A 14,107-nucleotide genomic window follows, 5' to 3' on the forward strand; every position below is an offset into this window, starting at 1 on the left:
CTTCAACACCTTTTCATACACAAATGGACACCTTTTCACCTTTTCAACACCTTTTCACACACAAATGGACAGCCTATAACCCTAACAAAAAATAAGTGATTAATGGTTCAAATTCCATGGATCCGGAGAACATGACATACCTCTTCCTTTGCCTCCGGTGAAAAACTTGTATCCACTAAAGATAAGTGCACCCCATCCAGTCAAAGAGACAATTACAAACTGCAGAAGTACAGAATCCAGTGAAAAATAACTTCAAAATTTCATGTATCCAGTAATTTCTCGTATATTAATGGTTCCAAGAACAATCAATACCCAGATTCCTGTTCTTCCCGTAATCAGTAACAACTGGAAAGGAGGAGAGGGTGAGAGAGATACCTGGAGGCTGGACCGCTGGAGCTCAGAGACGGAGAGGAGGAGATTCAACTGGAAATCCGAAATCGAACCCGGAACCCATTTCAACAATTCAACAATCGAACCCGGAAATTACAGATTAGAATTTTAGAATTCAGAAACCCAGAAGGCCAGAACTTCAGAAGAGAAGAAGAGGAGGACTGGAGGAGGGGAGGAGCCGTCGCCAACTCGCCGAGGAGGTCAGGAGGAGGAGAAGAGTAGGAGACGGAGAGGGAGAGGGAGATAGTGAGATACCTCGAGCCTGGAGGCGGAACTCGGAGACCGGAGAGCGGGAGAGGCGGAGACGGGTTGCTGGACAGAGTGACAGACTCTCCAACCCCGAGTTCGGCGGCCCTGCAACAGCCGAGGTGGATGAGGGAGAGAATCGAACGGAGGCCCTGCAACAGCCGAGGTTGAAGCCAAATTGGGCAGGTGGACCTGTACAAGACCGCTTCCGATCCTTGTATCGTGGGACGGCTTCTTTGTTCTAGATCTTGGATTGGATGCAATCCATCTGAGAGAAGCTGATGGCTGAGGATTGAGGGCTGAGGATAGTGAGTATATTGAGATCTAGTAGTGATAGCTGAGGATTCGTGAGAGAGTTGGCGGTCACTGGTCACTGGGTGTGAGAGAGAGAGAGATGGCTGAGAGTACTGAGGGCTGAGAGTACTGAGGACTGAGGGTTGGTGAGATCGAAAGTGATTTTGAGAGAGAGAAGCGGGAGCTCGGGTGTTTTGGTCGAATGGGGAGGGAAAAAGTTCAATTTTTGATTTTTGTCGAAGTGTTAAAGCAATATATCAACCCTAGCTAAAAGTCAGCTATTGTATCGGAAAAAACAAATTTAAAACTCAGACGACATCAAATATAAGGTGCATTGTTTGAAATTCATGTGACAACAGACAAATTAAAAAGCATTGTGTGAACCACTCAAATCAGACAACATCTTTCAGCAAGCATTGACTTAAAAGATATCAGACAACAGACACCTAATAACAGTTGTGTGACTAAAAATAATCAGACAACAGCAAAAATCAACCATTGTATAAATGAACCTTGAACAACATCACATAATAACTGTTGTCTGAATTAATTCATTCAGACAACATCAAAAAAATCAACCATTGTCTGAAATGCTATTGCACAAGAGCCAAGAAAAAACTGTTGTCTGATTCAAAAACTCAGACGACATAATTTTTCTTGCTGTCGTCTGATATGTGTTGTCTGATTCCGAAATTGGTGTAGTGAGCCCGCGCTTCCGTTGTCTGCCTTCGGACGAGAACTTGGTCGATGTGTAGATCCCTCTCTGGCTGCTAGGGCTTGGGAGATATAGACAAGAGTTGATTATTGATTAGGGGGATTGACCAAATGCCCAAATTTGAGCCGACATGAACCCATTTACTCCATTAAGAGATTAGCATGCCACTTACCCCATTTAAAAATAAAAGGACTGTTTTGGACGAAACTTATTATAAAACTACAAGCTTGCCACACTCTCTCTCTCCTAACTTGGACGATGACCTCTCTCTCTGCAACTGAAATCCGGCGTTCAACCCAGGCCTTCAGCGACTCAAACCATGACATCAGCCCACCGGATCTCTACTTGTCCATGTCTCCGAGCCCGAGGTCCTCCAATTCATAAATCACAGGCGACTGAATCCGATCTGACTCCGGTGTTTGCCCTCCTCGGGGTCAAGACCGGCCAGCTCCGCCGTGGTCTCTGCGGCGACGACATCAGTTCATTCTTCTTCTTCTTTCGCCCTCCCTTTAACTGATATAATCACGGAACTATCATCGTGATTGGCCAGGAGTTTGAAGTGAGGTGTTGAGGTCTGGCGGTGGAGATGGAGGTGAGAGAAAGAGGGTGTAGATAGAGAAGAGATTTCATTGTTGAAGAAATGGGAGGGATGGTGCTGCACTTGTTTCGTCTTTGTTGGCGTTGATGATGATGATCTGGGCCTCGTACTTCGGGAAGCTCACAAAATTGGTGACGACTTGGTGGGAAGATGCTTCAACATCTTTATACGTCTGGCGGTGGAGCCGGAGGAGCAAAAGCTGTTGTTTAGGGGCAATAATAATATTATTGAGGGACAATAATATAATTATTAGGAGACAATAATATGATTATTGGGAGGAAATAAAAAAAGTATTGGGAGGCAATAATATGATTATTGAGAGGCAATAATATGATTATTGAGAGGTAATAATATGATTATTGGGGGGCAATAATATGGTTACTGGTATTATTAGGGGGCAATAAATTCAGACGCCGGAATCCGGTCACCAGTCCGGTAGCCGGATTCTGGATTTCGGTGACCGGTCGCCGGATTCCGATCGTTGGTCACCGGAGTCGGCGGCCGGCCATTGGTCACCGAAGTCCGGCAAGGTCTCCGATGACTTCTCTCTCTAAGTGAGAAAGAAGGAGAGGGCAAAAAAGTCCCAAAAATAAATAAAAAAGAATAAAAAAATAATTAATTGGGTATCAGGGAAATAATCTCTTATAGTGTTTGGGTAAGTGGGCTATCTCTTAGAGTGTTTGGGCAAGTGAGGTTAATTAACTCCAAAATTGGGTAAATGATCATTTCCCCTATTAATTAAGTAAAACCAAATATCATGGTTGATAATATAAGTATTAAAAACGCACTCACGACTAATTTACTTAATTTGCTATGTATTATTTCCAATAAAAAAAGTAACAGTGAAGTCTCTCCTCTTGAGTATAACCTCATATCTCTTCTTACCTCTAGAAACTTGAAATGTGCAAGTCTTAGAGCACAAGGCATTGACTTTATCTGACTAGCACAAATTGCCAACACTGCTTCATACATGAATAGCCTACATCACCAATAATTACAGAGTATAAAATGTACAAACTAGCTCTGTCAAATTAATTACAAGGGTCTTTTCATAAAACGTACATTACATTACCGTACTTGCACTATTAAACATAATTACTAACATCACTTTCAGGTCAAGCTGAATTATTACTTCCAACCAGTTCCAATGCTCTTCATGACAGAACTGGGTTGAGAAGAGATTTGTGTCTCACTCAAGCCCTCTAATGAGAATACTTCCCACCCAAACTCTCTCAAGTAGGTGACATAAACTTCTGGGACATGCGCAACTTTCCAATAATCATTGCCATGCTCATGTGGAAGTAGAGTCTTGATTAGTTTTTCTGGCATATCAAAAAACTTAAGCAACTTTAGTTTGATGAGATGTTCAATGCCTGATGGGACTTTCTCCAGTGATTTACAGCGCCGGATGATTAGATTTTCAATACAAGGCATTGTTCCCACCTCCATCTCTATGCATCGAAGTTCATCAGATTTATCGAGGCATAAATGCTTGAGCTTCTTAAATCCGCCGGCTCCAAAACATAGTGTGTCTCCTTCAAAAACCTGACACAACTCAAGATGTACTAGATTGGGCAAATACTGAAGGAATGCAAGTGGATCATCCCTTAACCTGCTCCATTTCAAGTACAACTTGACGAGGCTATGGAGAGAAGGTATCCAGTGAGGTAATGCTTCCAATCTGCCTCGCAAGTACAAATGCTGAAGCAATAGAGGAGGAGAACACAGGTGCTGCAAATCAATGATCTCGTCTTCTTCCACTGAAGTTATGGACAATGCATAAAGTTTGGACAACTTTTCAATGGATGAAGAAAGAGCCTTGCCATCTTTTTTCCTCATCTTAACAATGCCTAACCTTCTCAACTGAACTAGTTTCCCCAGCTCTCTCAATAATGCGCTGCCACCTTGGTTCACCTCAATGAAACATAGCTTTTGAAGGGATTTCAAAGCTCCTATTTTTGCAAGGACCTTAAACCCATATGTTGAGTGAAAATCTTCGTAAGGAACAAACTCATAACGATATACCAAGAGATAGCGCAAATGTTGGAGTTTCAGAATTTCAACTGGGAGTTCAGTAACTCGAGAATGCTTAAGATCCAAAGTTTCCAGGTTCTGAAGCTTCCCTATAAATCTTGGAATGGTTTTTACCCTGGTATCTCTCAAGCTCAGATACTTTAAAAAGTAAAGATTCACAACTTCAACTGGGAAAACATTTAAAGGTGTACTTTGCAAATCTAACACATTAAGCAGCGCAAAGCCGGCTGGGAATAGTCTTTGTAGTGATGGCTTCTCAGCAACTGTGAACATAAAAAGAGAACGTAGTTGAGAAGCACACCTGTTTGTCTGAACATATTGCAGTGTGTTATGTATTGACAGGCGACGGATTTTTTCTGGCAATGTTACATTCTGCTCTTTGGCTATTGTGGCAAAGTTCTGATTTCTTGTCTTGGAGATGATAATTTCACGGAAGAGATCATGGATACGAAATTTTGTGACCCTTCCATCAGCTGTTGTCTCTGCTGCTTGAATCATGCTCCTATTCAATAGTTCATTGAGGTAATCCTCTGCAACCTCTTCCAATGTCTTTCCTTGTTTTTCTTCAATGAAGCCCTCTGCCATCCATAATCGAATAAGCCTCATATGCTTAATTAGATGGTCCTCTGGAAAGATGCTCAGGTACAAGAAGCACGATTTTAGATAGTATGGTAAATCATTGAAACTGAGTGAAAGTACTTTCTTCAAGTCCTGCAGTTTGTCATTGCCCTCAATTTCAGCCCCGAGACTGTGGCCAACAATTTCCCACTCATCAATTCTGCGCTTATCTTTAGCAGCCAGAACTCCACTAATTGCCACAATAGCAAGGGGTAGCCCCTCACACTTTCTCAGAACAGAGTTACAGATTTTCTCTAAATGAGGAGGGCAGGAATTCCCTTGGAATGTCTTCTTGCACAGGAGCTCCCATGACTCCACTGGGGGCAAGGGCTCCAAAGTATAGACTTCACCTCCAGATTCTGTGCTTGTTGTGGAGGCTATATCTGCATTTCGAGTAGTTAGTATCACTCTGCTGCCGTAAATATTATTAGGCAGTGCATACTTCAAGGCATCCCATCCATATAAGTGCCACACATCATCCAAGACAATGAGATACCTCCTCTTCTGTAGGAAGTCTTTAATTATTGTTTTCAGCTGGTTGGTACTCATGCTATTGATTTCTTGTGGAACTGGACTTCGGATTGCTTGGTGGAGCTGTTGAACGATGTCTTTGAGAAGTTCCGCTAGCTTGAAAGACTGAGTAAAAGTGATCCAAGCACGTAATTTGAAATGTTTCTTCACTTCTGCTGCATCGTAGACTTGCTTCGCCAGGGTAGTTTTCCCCATTCCTCCCATTCCTGCCACAGAAACTACCTCACGTCCACTACCACCATTGACCAGCCTCCCAACCATCTGCTTGATAGGCTCGTCTATGCCCACTATATCAGTTTTCTCTAGAAGTAAAGCATCACCTCGATGGTCCTCCAACAGGTAACCTGCACTTTTGGAGCTTGAGCCTTGTTCAGCCATATTGAATTTGTGGCGGAGTCGCTTATGAACCTCAGAGATTTTTTTGATCCTGGAGTTTATGGCTCGTAACTCCGAAGCAATTCGATATCGAGCTTTTGTATTCTTGATGCAGCAAGAAAGCTTATGGATTGAACCATATAATCCCTCCCCATGATCATGTGCTTGCAGAAGGGTAAATTCATCAAGAACATCTTCACTTTCGTGAGCAATGTCTCTTAGTTGTTTAACCCATACTTTGAGTTCCGCATCACTCTCTTCATATGCATCAGCAACCCTCAGGAAAGCCGTCATGCGCTCCAGTTCTCCTCTTAGATACAAAATTTCTTCCCTAACCCCTCTCAAAAGTTGCAACTCATTTTCGAAAAGAGGTGCAAGCTTGTCAAGCAGAAACTTTACTGCACTCTCCGCCATTTTATTTTTTATCTTTACTCTCTTTGATTACCCTTTCTTCCTCAACTGATACTTTTGAGTTCAAAAAGTCTGATTATATAGGCGAATTGAAACTCACAAAATATACAAGATCAATTATAGATACCTTTCTGTGTATGTAACCGAGTGGAAGAAGTAACGGCAATTGACTTTTCATTTCCTTATGGAAATAAGCAGTTGAGATTGTAGAATTTTCCGAATCATTGCTCCATGCAGTTAGATGATGTGAAGGAATCTTCCCACAAAATTACACAATTTTCATAAGTCCAGTTTTGTGGAGCTTGTAAGGTTCACGGTCTTTCCCTTGGTGATCAACTCGTCCACCAGATCATTTCCTCTCTGCAATTGCCTATAAAATAGCATGACTGCGATGCTTCAGACAACATGTAATATCTAAATCTTACGCAATGAAATTAATTAAGGGTTGATTTGATCAACACAAAAGATGTAAGATGAAAGTGATCACTCTCTCATCTCACCTAATTAAATAAATGATGACTCATTGACTCGGAACATGTTGATCAAGACATATTTGTATTTACAATTGGATTCACTTGACAACTTGTTTCCAAATGAATACAAAAGGTAACCAATTGCTGGTATAATTTCACTTGACTAACTGCCTCTTTGTATATTAGAAACTCTAAAGTCCAAGTCAAAGCACACAATTAGCCTTCCCTGGAAAGCCTCATGAAAGTGAATGCAAATTGTACGTATTGCTTACGGTTAGTGATTGCCTAATTAGTATTTTTACATCTTGTCTGGAAACATATATAAATAATGAAATGATTTCTTTTTTCAGTAGAATATGTTTCAAAAGTCAAACTCTTACTAGATAGGTAACATGAGTTGCTTCGTCTACTGCACCTGTTAATAAAACATCCAAGCTAGCATGAAAGATATAACCTCTGGACTAATAGCTAGGTGGGTATTTTAACCTCAACAGTGTCAAACACTCACTAATTAAGAAGTAAAAATCAACTCTGAAAAATTACCAAGTTATTTTACAATACTTATATAGGAAAATGTTGGCACCCAATCAATTAAGGAATAAATAAAGATATCGTTTGTGGAAGTTTAATAACTTCTATCAGTTCTTTACAAGCAACAAGGTACAATAACCAGAATGAGGAGAAGTACTAGTTTTCTTGACATACTCACCTGAGATGTAAACAAGAGGGATTATGCCAGAAGTACAAACATATATACATGCACTGCAAAACAATAGACTATGAAAGTCAATCATTTGTGCATTACAGTTTACTTTTGGGGCCGGCCAATGAATACATTACAGTTATTAAATGACAAAACATATCAGATTATCTATTTTCCTTTTACCCAAAACAAAGTATTCAAAAGGCTCAGTGCAGCAAGGTTACAGTGACATACGCGTGTATCAGATTCTTTTTTTTGTTTCCTTTAATAGTTGAGGGGTTAGAAGTTGGTAGTCCTTCATCAAAAGTAGTCTAATACAAATACAAGGTGATGTAAGTTTTGAATAATCTTTTTAAGGCTAGCTGCATAAATCTTGAGATTAGTTACCATGCCATCTGCTAACTTCTTGTGGTGACATCAAGGGGAACAAAACATTTCCTCGCAGATAATATTGCACCCTGGTTCACAAATTTAACCAATTGCAAGTAATACGATTTGGAGTCTAATCAAGGTTTTATCCATTTAGTTGAATATGAAATGTAGACTCTTTATTCATATTTCATGAAAGTCTGAAGATTTCATTAATTTAAGACTTTCTTACAAAAGTGACTTTCTTACAAAAGTGAGAGAACATAAAATATATGTGGCCTCATTAAAACCTTTTTCGGCTAAAACCCAATTGGGACAAAATCCCGGACAAAGGAAAGAGTACCACACGTTGATATACACAACAAATTAAAAACAAAATTGACTGACATTGTTGTCAATATATTAATCTTAACAGCTAGGTAATTAAGAGCTTTTCATGCCAATATCAGCTACGAACACCATTGCATTTCACTCCAAAGGAAGTTGTTCTCCTCAGGACTAAAATTGATTGACTCCAACCAATCAGAACAATCTTCATCGGCTGTCTTTTGTTGCTCATCAGTTGGGACCTCTACCAAAGACTCAAGCCAGTATGCAGCATCCTGAAAGCCAATCGATCCACCACAAACATTATTGCTTCCAGATGGATCAATGCAACAATTTTCATACAAATATGGCATATCAGTGCAACCATCAGAGGCCACAGACATGGATGGTGTGGGAGCATAAAGAAGGGTACTGTTTACCGCGTTATCTTCAGCCACATCTATATTACTACTTACACCATTAAGAATTGGTTCTTCCTTCTCTACCGTACCCATTTCTTCTACCATTTCCTCCCAGAGAAAATCTTCCTCGGGCAGTGGATTAAATATTCCATAATCGTCTACAAATGAAGGCCCTGATGATTGCACCTCGGCTGCTAATTTTTGGAGTCCACCATTCTCCTCACCTTGAAGGCCAACTGCTTCAGCTTCTGATGAGGGTGCATTATCATCTTCAGAGCATTCCAATGACTCTTCTAGTTCTGCTGCAAATGCAGCATCATCTTCTGATGGCATTGTTGGTGGTGCATTATCAATGGATGACACAGTTCGTTGTCGCTTCGCTTGTGGCTCAAGCAACACTTCTTGCTCCCTATTCGAGTTTTCTCCATCATCACAGGCATAATTGTTTTCAAGAAACTGTTCCTCTTCACGTTGCTTTCTCTTCTTTTCAATCTTGGTTTTGGGTTCACCATTCTTTCGTAGTAGACAAAGAACACAGTCTTTCACCTTTTGTTTCTTGTCTCTGAGTGATCGATCAAGGTAGAACTCGTACAAGATCCAACAGCCGTTGTGCACCGAGTCTTCATTCTTGTAAGTATATCTTTTCTTCAAGCCAACAACATAACCAGAACCAACAGATCGTACTGGCTTGCCGGAGTCGTCGCCCTTCCAGGTGCCACTTCCAACATTCCGGCGTACGCGCTTGTCTGTGGAACTCATCTTCTTGTGTTGGGTGAAGAAGTAAATGTCCTTATTGAGCCTCAAGTCGTGTGGTCTTCTGGTCTTGAAGGCCTCCCATATCTCCCAAGGTTCTTGCTGACCATAGAGGTCGCAGTCGAACACCACGCGGTTTCTTCCGGGCACGTTCTGTCCGCTCAACATCGGCTTGAGGTAAAAGAGAACTAGTTCATCGTCCATGGGGCAGAACCTCTGGCCAGGAAGTTGATTGCCTCTGCTCTCCTCCATTAGAAACTCTTGCTGCATGTTTCTCTTGCTTTTCTTGGTTTTGGAAAGAATTGTTTATGGAAAGAAGATGAATAGCTAGGTTTTGATGGATAGAATATTGTTTCTGGAAAGAAGACGAGTAGCTAGGGTATTGATCGATGAGTTAGTTTATAGAAAGTTATGGCTAGGGCTTTAGATGAGTTTTGCTTCAAAGAAGATGCGAGTAGCTAGGGTTTCGATGGATCAATTTATAGAAAGCAATGACTAGGGCTTCAGATCTACTAAGAAAATATGAGAAGGTTTCATAATTCAGATGGTCCAATTTATAGAAACTGATGACTTGGAGGCTAAGGAACCTCCTTGAAAGTAGGGGTTCCTTCATATATTACGTGGACCAATTGGATTTCCAAATCATAGACGGTTTCTATTTTTCTTTCCGCGCATGCGAACTCTTGCTGCACGTTTCTTTCTTTTCTTGATTTGATAGCCAATGGTACATCTCAACTAGAATCGTTTCTTTTGATTTGGCAGAGGAAAAATTTGAGAAATTATGCCATATTTTGTACTTGAGTAATGGTTAATTAGTAGGGTGGGAATTGGAACTATCAAAATTGTCAGTACAATCAAATCTATGCCAATAACGATATGGGTAATGAATAAATATGGGATCGATGAACCTTGGATTAAGCTCATGAACCTTACTAGATCTCTCTAACGGACTGTTAAACTCATTGTGGAGAATTGTGAAGCTAGTTTTGATGATTTTGGATGGAAAGGACTTTGTAATCAAGGGCGGAGGCACTAAGGGGCACATGTAATATATAATCCCACAGAAAATATATAGGACTATATGATTTTCAGTCTCACAGTATTTTGTGGAGTGCAGAAGTAGTTGTGTACTTAGACACTTTCGTTTCACCAAAATTCAGTAGCGGAAACATCTTAAAACCAAGATTTATTATCAGTCTTTTGTTATCTGTTAAAGTTCTGTGTACAATAGCTTTGAATATTGTAGTTTCTGAGTTATGATGGAATCAAGTTGTGCCTAACAATTTTCTTCTTGTTGCTGTACGTTTCTTTTGGGAATTCAAGCAAAAGAAGTTCATGAGCTCTCTTATATTTATATTGTTCTGGTTAGAATTATATTGAGTTTTGGGCAGAAATAAAAGACATATGGCAATGACTACCAACTTGAGGAATGTTAGAAATGAATAATTTTATCTTCAGTGATTTCTATCGCTAGTTCAATGAAATTTTCTTTTCTCAAAAAAAAAAAAAAAAAAAAAAATCAACTTGAGGAATGTTAGAAATGAATAATTTTATCTTCATATATCGTCAAGAGAACTGATGTTGATCAACATGGGGGTTTAGGGGAGGCTGTCTGTAGACCCAACCCATGCTTGCCAACATAAGCTGGAGATTAATGCAGAATGATCAAGGTTTATGGGGCAGAATTTATACTTTTATAGAGATATCTTCATATATGATACTTCTTTATTATAACTATTTTTTTGATTAAATATGGACTTCATTAATACTAGCTTTGAGGTAATAATACTCATAATAAGAGCGCTGCCCCCTCAAGCTCTTGCATCAAAGTTTACATCACATAATTAGCCAAGATGGACCAAGCTCTTGGCAATACATCGATTGACTAAGCTTAAAGCTCTCCTAGCTAAGGCATGAGCATTAATCTGGTTCTTTTTCTTCCGAACATGCTTCCAAGACACTACCACTAGTCTTCTCCCCCCCCCCCCCCCCCCCAACTTTCTAACTTCAACCTTCATAATTGGGGCTGAACTAAGATCCAAACCTTCATAATCCAATGGATTAATCACATTCAAAGCATCTCCAATTAGTTTAAACTTCTTTATGATCTTCTAATTAAAAAAGAAAAAAGACAAAAAAAGTGCTCCAGTACATGGTCTGGGGTGGTGTTTAATTGGGGCTGAACTGTTAAGACAGGGTTCGCAGCAGAGAATTTGGAATGGTGCTCTAGTAAATTTTTGGAATGATAAATGTTCTAACCTTGGAGCTCTGAGACAATTTGCTATAGATGCGAAGTATATATGTTAATGAGTAATGACAGTGCTTCTGTTCAGGATTTTCAGCAAAATGGTACGGTAAATGGATTAATGGAATGTTGATCTTTTAAGAAATTATCTTCCTCGCCAGGTTATAAGTCATATAATTACATGCACAACTGATTCCTTGGATCATTCTAATGATAAACTCATATGGGGAAGTACATCTTCTGGTAATTAATTATGTCAAGGCCAAAATAATTGTGACTTTAGATGGCAGGAAATACGGTCCTTTGCAATACCTCCTAAACTGAAGACATTTCTTTGGATTATTGTTTAAGGAAGATTGTTAACTAATGCTCACAGGTTAAGGATACATAATGCAAACTCTCCTAACTGTAGCTTTGTCCTTAGCACATGGAAAAGATGGGACACTTGCTGCTGTTATTGTAGAAATGCTCAACAAGTCTGGCATGCTGTTACCATCCCTATTACAATGCAGAATACTTTTTCCCTGGGTTAGAAGGAGTGGATTATTGCTAATTTGAAGCAACATAGGTGCTTTTTAGAAATATGCAGTGGAATACTTTCTTTGTCTTGTGCCGCTGGTATATTTGGACATGAAGGTGCAAGAGGATCTTTGACCCTACTTTTCATGTTCCTCATAATATTTATGAAGTCATTATGAATTATGCAACTGAATGGTGGAACTAAAATTGTAAACCTGTAGTGCAAAAGAGTTTGCCGGTTAAATTGAAATGTTGGAGTAAGCCTGGGGTGGGAAAGGTTTAAGCTGCATGTTGATGGCTCTAAGTCTTGCTGGTTTAATTGGTGCAGGAGGCATCATTAGAGATGAAACAGGAGAGTGGACTAATGGTTTTATGGCCAATATTGGTGCTAGCTAGGGAAGTTATACAGGATGAAGCTTGGGGCCTTTACTATGGTTTGCAACTTGCTGTAAGTCTGAATATCCAACATCTTGAGGTGGAGTCTGACTCTGCAAGCTTGATTACATTTTGCAAAATGAAGATGTCAAGCTGCATCCTCTAGGTACCTTGCTCCTTAACTGTAAGCAGTCGATGGAACAGTTTGCTACACTGCTGCTCAGGCACATTCATAGAGAGGGAAATATGGTGGCTGATTTTCTCGCTCAGGAAAGTGTGCGTGATGCTGTGGGTGTATGTACTTGTAGTACCCCTCTGACTCTGGTGATTGAAACTATTCTGGATAACAATTTAGGTGTTGCCAGGCCTGGCAAGGGGGATTAGCAATAACCACCCTGGTTACTTTTCTTTTTTTCCTCTTTGTTCTGGGATTTTTTCCCCTATTGTACCAAAAAAATAAAATAATAACTGATGTTGATGATTACAAACTTGCATTTCCACAAGTAGGATTCAAAGATTAGAGGAACTGTTTTGTTGCTCTTGATGTCACCGCAAGAAGTTAGCAGATGTTAACCAATCTCAAGATGACATTTTTAATTAACATACATTATTCAAAGCTTACACACCTTGACACCTAGTAAGTTTTGAATAATAATTGTTTTTCAGCAAGGTTGCAGCAAGGTTTGCTCTCTCTACTTTCTTCAAGTTCTTTTTCATTCTCATTCTTGACTAAGTATGGATGGTAAGTAAATTTTCAATGAAAAAAAAAAAAAATAGATGTCAATTGTACTAGAAGGAAATATTGAAGCACCTAAACATCTGTAATTCTGGTTGACAAGGCATCCACTATAGCCAATTAATTAAGTTTTCCTGTAGAAGATGAGAATGATATGATGCAGGATTTCAGGCATCTAATTTCCAATTCTAGTGTAAGTATTGTATGGTCCAACTACTTCAATATTCGGTATACAACACATGATAAAAGTTTTGTGAGATTGCTAAGATCATCTGGAATCTGAAGAACACTAACCTAAGCAATGCGTTTGCAATGCTACATGAAGTAATGGCCTCTTCCAAGTGAGTGAACCACTAATTGTATCCCATTAGAGTTTGACAGCATAAGGTGTCAGGATATTATTACCAGAGATGACAAAAAAAGGTTAATGTATACCAAAAGAGAAAAACAAATCTGAATCCTTCCTAAGGTTGTATACTGCCCTTGTGAAACCAAAATTCATCATTCACCAGTGGCAATAATAGGATAGTGAGACATTTATCTGCGTGACAGACCAACTATGGTATACAATTGCACTATAATGTACTCAGGAGACACCTATTTCTACCACAAACTGAGTGGCATGTTCATAATGTAGCACACTCATAGTGTACACTCTAGTGATGTGACTGAGTCGTAAGTGCTTTAAAACAATGAGAAAGAAAGGAACAGTTTGTTAGAGTAAATGGCTACTTTATTTGTATCGATAAATGCTGTCCTTTATTTTCCTTCAGCTTCTCCAGTAATTGTGAAAACAGTTTGTTGGATTAAAGGGATATATGTATCGATAAACACTGTCCTTTACTTTCCTTCAACTTCTCCAGTTATAGTTCATTGTTTATACTACCCTCAACAACTCAAAACTGGACGGCAAGAGCAGCAAAGTAGCTAATTGACTTCCTAGCTAAAGGTGGGGAAAACACTTTATTATGTAAATATCAAGAAAAACAATGTA

The 14,107-nt window shown here is 39.5% G+C and overlaps 1 protein-coding gene across 1 annotated transcript; it reads right to left on the minus strand.

The window, feature by feature from the left end:
* Positions 1 to 3,173: 3,173 nt before the first annotated feature.
* LOC133707161 (disease resistance protein RPM1-like) lies at positions 3,174 to 6,502 on the minus strand. Its single transcript, XM_062132717.1, has one exon. The coding sequence runs from the start codon at positions 6,213 to 6,215 to the stop codon at positions 3,372 to 3,374; it is 2,844 nt and encodes a 947-aa protein (XP_061988701.1). The 5' UTR covers positions 6,216 to 6,502; the 3' UTR covers positions 3,174 to 3,371.
* Between the last annotated feature and the right edge of the window lie 7,605 nt (positions 6,503 to 14,107).

Source organism: Rosa rugosa, chromosome 4 (assembly GCF_958449725.1).
Source record: "Rosa rugosa chromosome 4, drRosRugo1.1, whole genome shotgun sequence".
Taxonomy (NCBI): Eukaryota; Viridiplantae; Streptophyta; class Magnoliopsida; order Rosales; family Rosaceae; genus Rosa; species Rosa rugosa.

Bases quoted from the DNA above. Each gene is read 5' to 3' on its own strand.
- LOC133707161 (XM_062132717.1), bottom strand. From the start codon at position 6,215: ATGGCGGAGAGTGCAGTAAAGTTTCTGCTTGACAAGCTTGCACCTCTT.